Consider the following 15126-nt stretch of genomic DNA (forward strand, 5'->3'; position numbering starts at 1 on the left):
GGGTTTCACTCTCGTTTTGTCACTTCCTTGGTAAAGTTCTGCTCCAGATGTTACGTGCTGCCACCGTTCAGATCTCTGTACTGTTGGGAGAAGGCTGGGAGCCACAAGGCTCAGTATCAAAGACTTCTTGCTGTGTTCTGGCTGGTTAGCCTGGCTGAGTGGAGGTTCTTCTAATTCTACTATGGGGGCCTCTTCCAGATTCCCTATTTTCATGCTTGCTACCCATCTCGCGATTCTGTAACAATTTAGTTGTTCAGACACCCTCTTCTATTCCCGTTCATTCTGCTGCTATGCTGGACCCCACTCCAAACTCCTGTCACCTCCTCACTGCCTCGTCATGTGCTTGCTCCTCCTCTCATCCACAATTCTGGTCCACCAAGTGCATAACTTACCTGAAGTATCATCCCTCTCTGTCTAAGCCTTCCCAGGATGTTTCTCCTCCGTCTCCACCACCTCCCAATGATGCATCTATGCTTCCTCTTTTCATTATCGATGCCACCAACTCCTGCTGTCTCACCACCTCCTCCTCCTGTTGTCTGATCTCTTCCTCTTGATGCATCGCCGCCTCCTCTTGTTGATCTTTCCTTATTCCCCCTCCTTCTGTTTCACCACTCTCCTTTCTGATCACTCACTACCTTCCTTAGATGCTTTCCCATCTTGTCCTCCTGTTGTCTTACCCCCTATGCTCCCACCTCTTCCTGCTTGTGTTTCAGCATCTCCTCCAGTTATCACCACCTCTTCCTGTTTTGCTACCGCCTCTATTCCTTAATGTCTGACCACCTCCTGTTTCCCCATCACCTCCTTTTGTCTCTCCACCGCTTAACACTTTATCTACCCGCATTCTTCATCTACTGTTTTCACCCTCCTCTTCCCTCCAAAGTACCTCCTCTTCTCCAGCCTTTTCCTTTTTTTAGTAACCTCCTCACCTCCCCAGTTGCCCTCCTCCACCCCATTTCTCCCTCTGGACTCCTGTACCTTTCTACCATTTCTCATCCAATTTCATAGAGGGTTGTCACTTTTTGTCCAGACCTCCCCTCTCTGACTGTTTTTAGGATTGTGTGTTGTCCTGTTATGCAATGTGATAGGTATAGGTTATTTGTCAGGCAGTCCTCTAACCACATTGGCTGCTCCATTCCGATACCTTGAAGATCCATGGGATGAGCTGAAGTCTGGGGCTGGCATAAATGTTGCCATAAGCCTAAGTGACTGGAAAGGCTGAGGAGATGAGAAACAATTACACATTTCATAATATCATAATGCAACTTTAAAACTTAAATCTTCATCTCTGGTATGTCCATCCATCTGATACAGATGGTGTCAGTAGTGGGATCTACAATACGTACAATGTCCAACTCGCAAACACATGAAAAGCCAAACACAGAATTGTTCTGTTTGCTGGCAGAACTACTAGTGTTGAAGCTTGGTGAAATCACTTGATGGCAAGATAAATTCTGGTAACCACTAGATAATAATAAATACCTTCTATCAGGAATAAATCCCATTATGGTACACTGCAATCTAAAGAATGAAAAAAAGAGCCAAGAACATGAGGGAGGCAGTCATGCCTTTGACACAGTGCCCTTAAAAGGAACCAACTGAAGGCCTAAATCTCAGCCAACCTTTAGGAGCAGCGAACAGGAACAAAGACAGCACATATAATGAATGGTAACGCAAGTGGCCTATCTGGAGGAAGATTGTCATGGGATATTTCTCTTCCCTGGAAATTTCCTTAGGATTGTGAAAGCAGATTTGATTTATATACAGAATGGAACAATGTTATGTTGATCAAGAAAGGACGTACATTAGATACAAAATGAAATTTGACAGAAAGCAATGAGCTTCTTACAATGGGGTGAGTTTGAGTGACATTCTGACCAGGTTGCAGAGGGAAGTAAATGGACAGTCAAAAGTGACAATACATGGGTGGACATATATAGATTAAGAAGAACCAAAATTAGACGTGTTTAAGTGCAGGCAGGCGGTACTACCAGCTGTGCTAGGGATGTGACTATGATGAGGAAGTGCTAGAGTGGAGGCAGAGGAAGTGAGGGACAGAGGCAGGTTAAAGGCAAGGTGAACATTTTTAGCTAGAAGGCAGAGGAGAGGTAGGCTAACAGGGCAGCTCAGAGATGAGGAGGTAGGCTTTTAGTGTGATTTTCAGAAAATCCCTGTGGACTGTTCCTTGGATGTCCGGGGGAAGAGAATTCCATGCGAGTGGAGCAACAAGAGAGTAAAAATGAGATGAAGCACAGGGAGGACGAGGAGTTACAAGGGTAGTCAAGGAGGTAGGTTGGAGATTACGAGAAGGCTTATAGAGTTGGATATAGGAGGATAGCTACAGTGTTGCCTTACCATAGATAGATTTGTGAAACAGGAGAAGATATTTAAATCTGGCCCTGTTTTGGCATCCTCAGCTATCCAGTCTGGTGACGGTACGGGGAAGTAGGTGGTCTGGTGACGGTACGGGGAAGTAGGTGTAAAGTGAGGGAGTCCAAAGAGAGTCCTTGTAGAGAAGTTGATGATCTTGTTGTGAGGACAGAAAGCATAGTTGAGGAGACCAAAGAGGATGCTGGCACAGTAGTCTAGTTTAGTCAAGACTGGTTAAGAGATGCTTGGCAGTGTTGAAAGGAAGGAGGTGCCCAATTTTCCTAATATTTAAGAGGTTGAAGGGAGTTGCCATTGACGTTTTGGAGATGAAAGTAGAAGGGTCATGGATGACGCAGAGGTTTCTAGCTGAAGAAATGTAGGGGAGGGTGTCGGGTAGGAACTGGATAGGCAGGGCCAGAGATAGGAGAGCGCTTTTGGCAGGGAAGAAGAGCACCTCTGTTTTTGTAGAGTCTAACATCAGAGTGAAAAGCTATCAAATATTTAATGGCAGAGAGACAGGTGGAAATTCTGATAGAGATCAGAGGAAAATGCATCGAAAGAGAACATTTGTGTCATCCGTGAAGAGTTGGTACAAGAACCCAAAGGAGAAAATGAGTGCCTCAAGAGCAGAGTTGTAGAGTGTAAAGAGGAAAGAACCCAAGACAGTCATGTGGAAAATGAACATGTGGAGGAGTGAGTTCGAGGTGTTGTTGGTCCAGGAGATAGAGAATTGGTGAGGTGCCAGGTAGGAGTCCATCCATGCAAGGGGCCGATTGTGTATCCCTAGAATATAGTATTAAGGTGATCAAAGTGATTGACAGTGTCAAATGTAGTACACAGGTCAAGTAGAATTAGGATGGAGGATAGGTTTGAGTGCTTAGCAGAGGCAATGAAGTTGGACACATTCATGAGAGCAGGTTCTGTGGAGTGGAAGGAGCGTAACCTGCGTGTAGGGGGTTTAAAAGTTTGTGTCTGTATAACAAATTGGTAAGACAGTTGAACATAACTCTTTCGAGTACTTTAGAGTAGTACAGAAGAAGAGATGCAGGGTCGGGTCAGCCCCTTGCTTTTTTAGGAGGGGAATGACCATGGCTGTTTTAAGAAAATAGAAGGAAAGCAAGCAGAGTCAGAGGACAGGTTGAAGAGTTCAGCCAGGTGAGAGGCCACTAAAGGGGCAATAGGCTTGACTAGCTCCAGATCAAGAGGAACTAATGGGGCCTGAGGGGGAAGCCTTCAACAGTAGAGCTAGCCCTTAAAAAGAAATTCAGGGCAACAGAGAAGTAAAGGTATTTCTTGGTTTCCCAGTTCATTCAGCCAAGAAACAAAGATGTCGAAGCTAGGGGTCTGAGAATGCAGCAGATACCCCCTCTTTTAAACAAGCACTTTGACAAACTGTGAGAATTACCCAAACGGCCCAACGGAGAGTGCTCCTGTGCCCAGGAACCAGGTTGCACCTTAATGATGAAAACCTGGCAAAATAACTATTTTATTAGAATGTGCTTGGTACAAGGAGAGAGAACACTGGTAGTTACAGTGAGTTTTGTCTTGTGATGAAATAGTGTGTATGTTAAATGAGGATTCCACAGGCATAGTAATACATAAGAAACACGTGAACGGTATGTTTCTGGACTTAGTTGTATTCCTGTGCAGAGAGGGTGTGGTCTGGCGGTTCAGATGAACTGCTCCCATTGGTGGAGACTAAGTCTCATTTGCATATGTCTGGACTCCTTCTGCAATGACACGGTTGGGCTAAAGAGTGATGGAAAGGAAGCTGCCCACATTTTCAATGCATCGCTTGTTCATGTCGGCACTGGAGACTGGTCATTTCATGTTAGCAAGCCATGATCAAAACTGGCAAGGACATATCAAGTGGGTGTTGGAGAAATAGTTTTCTTGTGCAACTTACCTTCCGTGGATTTCAAAGGAACCCTCGTCATACTGGCCTGTTTTTTTGGTATCCTGGTTGGCATTTACAGGTTTGGTTTACAGTGTGGGAGGGGGGTAGACTACTTCTCCCATTTGTATTTTCCTGTACACTTACTTTGAAATGTACAGTGGGGTGTTAAAGGGGCCCTATTTCTTTTTGTCTGGCAACATTGCTTATGCCATTGTGATGTGCCTGGGACAGGCTGTTGGCAGCAAACCTCTTGTTTGCAATCACATAATACAGATTTGAGTGCCACATTCTCCGAATTGTTTCCCCATGTGGTTTAGGTCCTGTCCTTTTGGTCATCTTGTTCTTTGGGCATCTGGTTTTTGGTCCTCATCTTTTTGGTCATCTTGTTTTTGGGCATCTTGTTTTTGGGCATCTCGTTTTTGAGCATCTTGTCCTTTTGGTCATCTTGTTTTTGGTGATCTTGTTTTTGGGCATCTTGTTTTTGGGCATCTTGTTTTTGGGCATCTTGTCCTTTTGGTCATCTTGTTTTTGGGCATCTTGTTTTTGAGCATCTTGTCCTTTTGGTCATCTTGTTTTTGGTGATCTTGTTTTTGGGGGTCTTGTTTTTGGGCATCTTGTTTTTGGTGATCTTGTTTTTGAGCATCTTGTCCTTTTGGTCATCTTGTTTTTGGTCCTCCTGTTTTTTGTCCTCATTTTTTTGGGCATCTTGTTTTTGGGCATCTTGTTTTTGAGCATCATGTCCTTTTGGTCATCTTGTTTTTGGTCCTCCTGCTTTTGGTCATCTTGTTTTTGGGCATCTTGTCCTTTTGTTCATCTTGTTTTTGGTCCTCCTGCTTTTGGTCATCTTGTTTTTGGGCATCTTGTTTTTGGGCAACTTGTTTTTGAGCATCTTGTCCTTTTGGTCATCTTGTTTTTGGTGATCTTGTTTTTGGGCATCTTGTTTTTGGGCATCTTGTTTTTGAGCATCTTGTCCTTTTGGTCATCTTGTTTTTGGTCCTCCTGCTTTTGGTCATCTTGTTTTTGGGCATCTTGTTTTTGAGCATCTTGTCCTTTTGGTCATCTTGTTTTTGGGCATCTTGTTTTTGGGCATCTTGTTTTTGAGCATCTTGTCCTTTTGGTCATCTTGTTTTTGGCCCTCCTGCTTTTGGTCATCTTGTTTTTGGGCATCTTGTTTTTGGGCATCTTGTTTTTGAGCATCTTGTCCTTTTGGTCATCTTGTTTTTGGTCCTCCTGCTTTTGGTCATCTTGTTTATGGGCATCTTGTCCTTTTGTTCATCTTGTTTTTGGTCCTCCTGCTTTTGGTCATCTTGTTTTTGGGCATCTTGTTTTTGGTCCTCCTGCTTTTGGGCATCTTGTTTTTGGGCATCTTGTTTTTGGTCCTCATGTTTTTGGGGATCTTGTTTTTGGGCATCTTGTTTTTGAGCATCCTGTCCTTTTGGTCATCTTGTTTTTGGTCCTCCTGCTTTTGGTCATCTTGTTTTTGGGCATCTTGTTTTTGGTCCTCCTTTTTTTGGGCATCTTGTCTTTTGGTCCTCTCGTTTTTGAGCATCTTGTCCTTTTGGTCATCTTGTTTATGGTGATCTTGTTTTTGGGCATCTTGTTTTTGGGCATCTTGTTTTTGAGCATCTTGTCCTTTTGGTCATCTTGTTTTTGGTCCTCCTGCTTTTGGTCATCTTGTTTTTGGGCATCTTGTTTTTGAGCATCTTGTCCTTTTGGTCATCTTGTTTTTGGCCCTCCTGCTTTTGGTCATCTTGTTTTTGGGCATCTTGTTTTTGGGCATCTTGTTTTTGAGCATCTTGTCCTTTTGGTCATCTTGTTTTTGCTCCTCCTGCTTTTGGGCATCTTGTTTATGGGCATCTTGTCCTTTTGTTCATCTTGTTTTTGGTCCTCCTGCTTTTGGTCATCTTGTTTTTGGGCATCTTGTCCTTTTGTCCATCTTGTTTTTGGTCCTCCTGCTTTTGGTCATCTTGTTTTTGGGCATCTTGTTTTTGGGCATCTTGTTTTTGAGCATCTTGTCCTTTTGGTCATCTTGTTTTTGGTCCTCCTGCTTTTGGTCATCTTGTTTTTGGGCATCTTGTCCTTTTGTTCATCTTGTTTTTGGTCCTCCTGCTTTTGGTCATCTTGTTTTTGGGCATCTTGTCCTTTTGTTCATCTTGTTTTTGGTCCTCCTGCTTTTGGTCATCTTGTTTTTGGGCATCTTGTCCTTTTGTTCATCTTGTTTTTGGTCCTCCTGCTTTTGGTCATCTTGTTTTTGGGCATCTTGTCCTTTTGTTCATCTTGTTTTTGGTCCTCCTGCTTTTGGTCATCTTGTTTTTGGGCATCTTGTTTTTGGTCCTCCTGCTTTTGGTCATCTTGTTTTTGGTCATCTTGTTTTTGGTCCTCCTGCTTTTGGTCATCTTGTTTTTGGGCATCTTGTTTTTGAGCATCTTGTCCTTTTGGTCATCTTGTTTTTGGTCCTCCTGCTTTTGGTCATCTTGTTTTTGGGCATCGTGTCCTTTTGTTCATCTTGTTTTTGGTCCTCCTGCTTTTGGTCATCTTGTTTTTGGGCATCTTGTCCTTTTGTTCATCTTGTTTTTGGTCCTCCTGCTTTTGGTCATCTTGTTTTTGGGCATCTTGTTTTTGGTCCTCCTGATTTTGGTCATCTTGTTTTTGGGCATCTTGTTTTTGGTCCTCTTGTTTTTGGGGATCATGTTTTTGGGCATCTTGTTTTTGGGCATCTTGTCCTTTTGGTCCTCGTGTTTTTGGGCATCTTGTCCATTGGGCATCTTGTCCTTTTGGTCCTCTTGTTTTTTGGGCATCTTGCTTGTTGATGCCTCTCGGTCAGAAACCTCCATATGAGGCCATGCATCTTCCCAAGATTCATCCTTGGCTTCCCGGTCAGTGTTGTGTGCGACTGGCACTGGTTTAAACTGGGATTGGTTCTTCTGGTACCAATCTACCTTTCTCCCAGGGGATGTCTTTTGCTGGGCAGATAGGGGTGGGTACTTGGCTGTCCATGATTGGACAGCCACTGCTTGTTTGAATGATACAGATCCTTCTCATTGGTGGGCTGAGGCAGCCCCCTGCCTGGACTATGGATGAGGCGGGAGGATCAGGAGCCTTCTGGGAGTCACTCCTTGAAGCCAAGAACCTAAAGACAGAATACTGCACTGAGTGAACCAAGAGGACGGCATCGGAAGGAACCAACATTGTGGAAGGCAATCACAGGAGGCCTCTGCTTTGGCTCTAGTGACCAGGTCATTGCCTGCAACAGATGCTCCTCACCTGGAACAGGGACCTGCCTAGAGAAGGTTTTATGCCACCACTAAGATCGGAACCTGCCAGCCCCTGGCCAGGTTTCCTTCGCCACCTCATCTTCCTCCTGCAGTGTCTTTGGTGTCCTCCATGGTGGGAGGAGCAGCATTCCTTGTCCAAGGTTAGCTGGCCTGTCCACCTGGATGTCTTTTTGAACCACATCTGCTTTGGAGATCTGAAATTGCCGCCCCACCCGATCCAACGGGAACACCGACTTTAACTATTGCACCTGCAACACGAGGACCTCCTGCGTTGGGACCAAAAGAGTGCGAGTGGCCCCAGCGATTCTGACTTATTTGGGGCAGGAGAGTTCAGGGCCTGCATATAAACCACTCTTGGTGCCCCACTAGTGTAATAGTGATTGCATGGGTGTAACACTTAGCTTACCTGGCTGTGGGTGGTGGGGTTCTAGCCCAGGATTCTGCAATGGGGATTACTGAGTGTACGGGTTGGGAGTGTCCCCGTTTTTCTTTTTCCAAACCCATCATAGCCAGTGCATTATTATCTTTGTTAGCTGCCTGCCTGTTGGCTTTGACCAAGTCCTGCGCAGGGGGGCTTTTGATGCATCTTAAACCCCTTGCCTGTAGACTCCACTCTATAAGAACACAGGACCCTAGTTAGCTGGTCATGGAAGGACTGCTTAAGGTAACTGCATTTTATTTATATGGCAGGTTGTTGTATATTGTTTAAGCGATTATTATTTTATTTTTCTCTCCACTTTACTTAGTACAGTATTGCTATTATTGTTTAACAAAAATGTGCACTAATAAACAACTTATGTGGACCTATATTGCTTGGCTATTTCTAAGTGTTAACTATACCAACATACCAAACCCCTAATCTCTGAATTCTGCCTTGCTGCTCAGCCCTCCCTACCTAGAGAGAGTTTGGCAACACCAGGTGTGAAAAGCCCTTACTCACCCACTATGTTGGCCTCTCAGAACCAGCACACAGTGGTACTTCTAAAATCCCTCTTGACAATGGGCATAATGCACTTTGATAACTGGACATGAGGCCAACTGGTAATGATGTGATGTGTTGGGTTTGTTTGCTGGAAATTTGCAATGGTGTGCTAAATAGGCATAATGTAAACTGACCTGTAATTGCTACCTGGGCTCAAGCATACTTTGGTAAACGCCAGTGAAGCTGAGAGTCATGACCGATGTGAGTTTCAATGTTTCATATTTCGGTGTGTGTTTTGTTTCTAATTTCATGACTTGTTTTTATTTTTTTTATTTTTTTTAGAGCTCTCCCAAAACTCCAAAGGCACAGACAACAGACTCCACCAACTAAGTCTAGTGGGAATGAAAGAGAGGCATAGACCTCCCCTCCCCACCACAGGCCATAGACTGAACACTTACATCCATCATGGGATGTATTTTTCCCATAAAAACGGACAATGGTAAAGTGGGAACCTCTGCGTCACACAACCTCATCCAACCTAGGACGGAACACATTGTATATCATGGATAATCGACTATGAAATAACCTAAAGGAACAAGAACGCAGCCCAAATAAGCTTTGTTACTCAGGCGGCAGCGTACAATAATCCGCAGCAGGCACGGAAACCACTCCACCCTGTCGAGAGCTCTTGAAGTTGTTCTGGATCAAACCAGCTGAGATATATATACAGACTGCACCATTAGATGCTTCAAAGTCAGCTGGGATGTTCCTACATGGGTGCTCTGCAGATGATGATGGTGGTGGCGGAGGATACGGAGGCTTAAAGACCTTGGAAGGTTAAAGAGGGAATGTGCAGTATTATCTGGTCGACCGCGGGGAGCAGATCACCAGCTGTCCTCCAATGCATAAAAGCAAGAAAGAACATGGAACTCTTCCAGAGAGAGAAATAAGCTCAGTATAATGCAATAGTGATAATAAGTATAATAATATTAAAGTTATTTTTACAAAGCACTGCGGCATCGCAAGACTTGAGCTAGGCGATGTTCATATGAAGTATGGGAGCCTTGTTTCCATAAGAAGTTGATGTTTTTTTCAGGAGTAGGCATGGCAGTGGGTGGAGCGGCACTGTGGTGGGGTTTCTGTACTGTTCTGTTGTGAATGTATAATGGAGAGTCAGGATCATGCTGTGCAGAGGTGGTCCAACTCATGATCTGGGCATTTCACCCATAGAGTTTGGAAGATGCAGCCCCTGTCCCTAGTGCTGCGAGCAGATGATATCAATTTGCTGGAAACTGCATGTGATGCTCTGGTATAGTTCTGTATCCTCACTGAAAATCAGTGCTGTCACTTTAAGCAATAAGGGGATTTAGCTCTTGCAGACCATTGGATCGGTCCCCCGGAGGACAAAAGGTCATTCATCCACAGGGCAGCAAGTATCAACGGGCCTCGTTCTTGAACTACAGTGTGGTTAGAAGGACAATCTGGCCCTGTTCTCGCCGTCACCGAAAGCTCAGATGAGAAGACAGAGCGGGCTCTGTTGTTTTCAAGAGAATGCCAAGGACGCTGCTCGGACCTTATCCCTTGCACCAATGAAGTATGTCACTGAGCAGTGGCACACAAGGGCTAGCTGTTCCTGGGTTCTGCCTGTCGCTCGTATGCTATCCTACGTGTCGCCATTACCCGCAGATCTTGTCAATTTAAGGGGGGGAGGGAATATAGATGACTATGGTTGGAGCAGGTCCTCGAGAAAATAATTTAATATTTGATTCACACCATGAAGAGGACAACATTGTTTCTTCTTGAATCTGGTACATTCCGGATTGTAAATCTCAGAGCGTATTGGGGAAGAGGGAAGACCGCCAACCAGGGCCATTGAAACAAGCACACAATGTGCCTTAAAGCAGAGCAGTTTCATTGTTGCTAAATGTGTCGTCTTGACGCGGGTTAGCAATTATCCACACTGGTGCTTGCAGATCTAGGATGCAAGTGGGAGGTCTTCTGCTTTGAGGATTCACGGAGCGATGCATGTGCGATTGCCTCCCAAGCTGCAGCGTTGAGACCCGGAAGGAGCAGTCATGGGAACACACAAGGTCTTCAATGGCTTGTTGTATAGAAGTGGACCAACCGAAGGAGAAATCAGGAGAATCTGACCAATGGGTGACCCCTCTGTCACCTTACTAGCCTGTTACGAAATCTCCTAATCCCCCCATAGGTCCGTCCGTCTCCAGCCGGAGCTTCTTCCACGAGCTCCCAGGCTTGTGTCTGGGAGCTCGTCTTTAGAGAGAGAAGCTGAGAGTCTCAAGAGCTGTCGCGCATGGTCCAGCCGGGGGACACCAAGAGTCTCAAGAGCTGTCGCACATGGTCCAGCCGGGGGAAGCCGAGAGTCTCAAGAGCTGTCCCGCATGGTCCAGCCGGGAGAAGCCGAGAGTCTCAAGAGCTGTCACGCATGATCCAGCCGGGAGAAGCCGAGAGTCTCAAGAGCTGTTGCACATGGTCCAGCCGGGGGAAGCCGAGAGTCTCAAGAGCTGTCACACAAGGTCCAGCCGGGGGACACCAAGAGTCTCAAGAGCTGTCGCACATGGTCCAGCCGGGGGAAGCCGAGAGTCTCAAGAGCTGTCGCACATGGTCCAGCCGGGGGAAGCCGAGAGTCTCAAGAGCTGTCACACATGGTCCAGCCGGGGGAAGCCAAGAGTCTCAAGAGCTGTCGCACATGGTCCAGCCGGGGGAAGCCGAGAGTCTCAAGAGCTGTACTTCACTCCGATCCATGGTTCGCTTGAGAGTATAGCATTAGCCAACTGCAATAGCATTTGTTCAATGAAACAGGACTGGTCCATATTTAAATTAAGATAATAGAATTGCTCATTTGCACCTTTCTGTAGATGCATGTTCCTTTCATCAGGCAGGAATGAAGAATTGCCTTAACCCCTTAGGTGCTGAGGACATATATATCCATCCTAATGTACATAGGAAATCCTCCAAGTCTGCACTTAAGAGGCTAAGAAGGGACTTGGCGCTGCCACAGATGCGTGCGACTGGATCATTTCATCTGCCCGGTTTGGGGGAGATCCTTGGTTACCTCCAAACAAACCCTAATTGTGTCCAATGATGACATGGTGTAGATTTCCTTTTCTGGAACATGCCTGATCTGGGTAACATGGATGTACAGAGAAGATGTCACGCTAACGTGGAGGACATCCTGAGGGGTTCTGTGTTATGCTCTGGCATAAAGAATGGTTCCCGAGCACCAGAGGAATTTGAATGAACGGCTCTTGCAGAAATCTAGGAGTGTCTTTCTCCAAAACATCTTCCATCAAAACCCGTGGATATGTAATGCCTTCAAACCTGGGGAAGGGTGTCTCGTCCACACCTTTGCATGCGTTGTCAATGCTAATTACCCATCCATACATGGAAATGTGGGGTTTTGTGGGTTGTCCATGTGCTGCATCGCATCTGGAGAGTCTGTCATGAGGATTTTCCCTTTCCACAGGTTTCCCAGTAATGATATAGAGCTCTCTGCCAAGCCCTCCCCCCACTGCCCTCCAGTACTAGCCAGGGTACTTTTGGGGAAGTGCTGCCTGGTAACTATCTAAGAGTATCATTCTATGTAGCGTGTTCATCTGTACAGTATATCATCACTCGTTGGTCATGTAACCCAGAAGCTGTCTGCACCTGTGCTGTTATGTCGCGCGACATCGCGCACGGCCCATTTCTTATTGAAAGGGATCGTCGCCAATGCCACTGTTTACACACCATCCAAGTCCAGTTAATCTTGTGTAATCCAAAAAGAATAAAAAGAAAAGTGATGTAAAAGATGCTTCTCCTTGTCTTTTCTACTCTGTTGATGGTGGTCGGGTGGGCCGTTTTAACCCCTCAGCCAGTGCTCATTTGCCATCTCTCTGCTTACGGGAATCGGCTGTATGTGGTTTTTATCGGAGTGAAATACTTTCTTATACGTCACCTTTGGCAAAATAACTTTGTGAGGATTTTCGTTTGTTTGTTTGTTTTTAAAGGGGAACACCCCCACGCACCGTTCCAACCTCCTATTGCCCTTAATACATGTATATGTTTACTTGTAGACTTGGATGAAGCAATGGTACATGCAGTAAGTGGGCCGCCCGCCAAGAGTCCGGACTCTGGAATGGCACAGCAATGGCGACCAGTTGGGCCCCATCGCTCCTGCACTTCAGGAAGGAACAGAGAGTCCTGCGCTTCAAGGAACACCTCCTGGCCTGTTGCCCTCTCCGATAGCACCAATCGGCCCTCCTGCCCCATTCCCCCATCTCGTCGCCCCCCCCATCCTCCCCATTGCGCATGTCCATTGCTGCATGTGTGCTGCCTATTGTACATGCATACATGCATGCCTGGGGCACAGGCACTCAGTAGTTGTCAAGACAAATGGGGGTCAACAAATGAGCAGCCTGGATTGGCCTGGGGGTCATTATGTCCGGGTACTGTGCAGTACCTTGGACGCACCTGCTGGTCTCTGTGGCGATTGGGTAGAGCTGCCGGGTCTTGGGACCTCATTTGGAGCTGAAGGAGCAGAAAGCGTCTGCACATGGGCTTGTGAGGAGGGGGCGCTTCTGCTCAGGTATGGGTGGCCTGCTCAGGTAAGGGTCCTTAACACCAACAGGCAAGGGGCAGACTGGAAGGGCCAGTGTGGGCGGGACAAAGGTTGAACTGCTCTGTGTGTCTCGACGGGGGCTGGTTCCTTTTTTTTCTTATATTTTGTCTGGAGTGTATATTTCCCTCTGATGGGAACTCGTGGACAAAACCGCAAACCTTTCACGGGAAGGCGTGACGGCACATAGAGACTGAGGGCCTGATTCTGGGGTACGTGCAAAAATAGATAGGTGTTGCTACATGGAGGAGCAACACTTTTCTTACAAGCGTCATATGCTGTTAACCTAAAGCCTCGGCTTTTGCATGTGCCTGATTTACGGCTTGACACCGGCCCTAGCAACCATCCTTAATTCAAAGCAGGCACTGCTGGGGCCTTCTGCCTCGCACGGCCCTTCCTTTGCATGTTAAACAATTCTGTCTTGCAGGGCCCTTGCTTTGCATGGTGAACAAGGCAGGCACTGCTGGGGACTTCTGTCTTGCACGGCCCATGGTGAACAAGGCAGGCACTGCTGGGGCCTTCTGCCTTGCACGGCCCTTCCTTTGCATGTTAAACAATTCTGTCTTGCAGGGCCCTTGCTTTGCATGGTGAACAAGGCAGGCACTGCTGGGGCCTTCTGCCTCGCACGGCCCTTGCTTTGCATGGTGAACAAGGCAGGCACTGCTTGGGCCTTCTCCTCGCACGGCCCTTCCTTTGCATGTTAAACAATTCTGTCTTGCAGGGCCCTTGCTTTGCATGCTGAACAAGGCAGGCACTGCTGGGGACTTCTGCCTTGCACGGCCCTTCCTTTGCATGTTAAAGAAGGCAAGCACTGCTGGGGCCTTCTGCCTCGCACGGCCCTTGCTTTGCATGGTGAACAAGGCAGGCACTGCTTGGGCCTTCTCCTCGCACGGCCCTTCCTTTGCATGTTAAACAATTCTGTCTTGCAGGGCCCTTGCTTTGCATGCTGAACAAGGCAGGCACTGCTGGGGACTTCTGCCTTGCACGGCCCTTCCTTTGCATGTTAAAGAAGGCAGGCATTGCTGGGGCCTTCTGCCTTGCACAGCCCTTCCTTTGCATGTTAAACAAGGCAGACACTGCTGGGGCCTTCTGCCTTGCACGGCCCTTCCTTTGCATGTTAAAGAAGGCAGGCACTGCTGGGGCCTTCTACCTTGCACGGCCCTTCTGGGACCTTCTGCCTTGCACGGCCCTTCCTTTGCATGTTAAAGAAGGCAGGCACTGCTGGGGCCTTCTGCCTTGCACGGCCCATGGTGAACAAGGCAGGCACTGCTGGGGCCTTCTGCCTTGCACGGCTCTTTCTTTGCATGTTAAACAAGGCAGGCACTGCTGGGGCATTCTGCCTTGCACGGCCCTTGCTTTGCATGTTAAACAAGGCAGGCACTGCTGGGGCCTTCTGCCTTGCACGGCCCTTTCTTTGCATGGTGAACAAGGCAGGCAATGCTGGGGCCTTCTGCCTTGCACGGCTCTTGCTTTGCATGTTAAACAAGGCAGGCACTGCTGGAGCATTCTGTCCCGCACGGCCGTGCCTGCTGAGGCGTTCTGCCTTGCGCAGCCGTTCCTTTGCATGTTGAACAAGGCAGGCATTCTGCCTTGCACGGCCCTTCCTTTGCATGTTGAACAAGGCAGGCACTGCTGGGGCCTTCTGCCTTGCACGGCCCTTCCTTTGCATGTTAAAGAAGGCAGGCACTGCTGGGGCATTCTGCCTTGCACGGCCCTTCCTTTGCATGTTAAAAAAGGCAGGCACTGCTGGGGCCTTCTACCTTGCACGGCCCTTGCTTTGCCTGGTGAACAAGACAGGCACTGCTGGGGCCTTCTGCCTCGCACGGCCGTGCCTGCTGTGGCGTTCTGCCTTTCACGGCTCTTGCTTTGCATGGTGAACAAGGCAGGCACTGCTGGGGCGTTCTGCCTTGCACGGCCCTTGCTTTGCATGGTGAACAAGGCAGGCACTGCTTGGGCCTTCTCCTCGCACGGCCCTTCCTTTGCATGTTAAACAATTCTGTCTTGCAGGGCCCTTGCTTTGCATGCTGAACAAGGCAGGCACTGCTGG

General features: G+C 47.3%; 1 protein-coding gene across 6 annotated transcripts in view; it reads left to right on the forward strand.

Moving 5' to 3' along the window:
* Positions 1–12271, forward strand: part of KANK2 (KN motif and ankyrin repeat domains 2) — a 411863-nt gene extending 399592 nt beyond the window's left edge. For all 6 annotated transcript variants that reach the window (XM_069604240.1, XM_069604241.1, XM_069604244.1 and 3 more), the window contains one exon: positions 8804–12271. In XM_069604240.1, the coding sequence (XP_069460341.1) occupies positions 8804–8851 (48 nt within the window). In that variant the 3' untranslated portion in view covers positions 8852–12271. The remainder of the gene's footprint in view (positions 1–8803) is intronic.
* Positions 12272–15126: the final 2855 nt, after the last annotated feature.

This window comes from Ambystoma mexicanum, chromosome 3q (assembly GCF_040938575.1).
Source record: "Ambystoma mexicanum isolate Mex_15411 chromosome 3q, UKY_AmexF1_1, whole genome shotgun sequence".
Lineage (NCBI taxonomy): Eukaryota > Metazoa > Chordata > Amphibia > Caudata > Ambystomatidae > Ambystoma > Ambystoma mexicanum.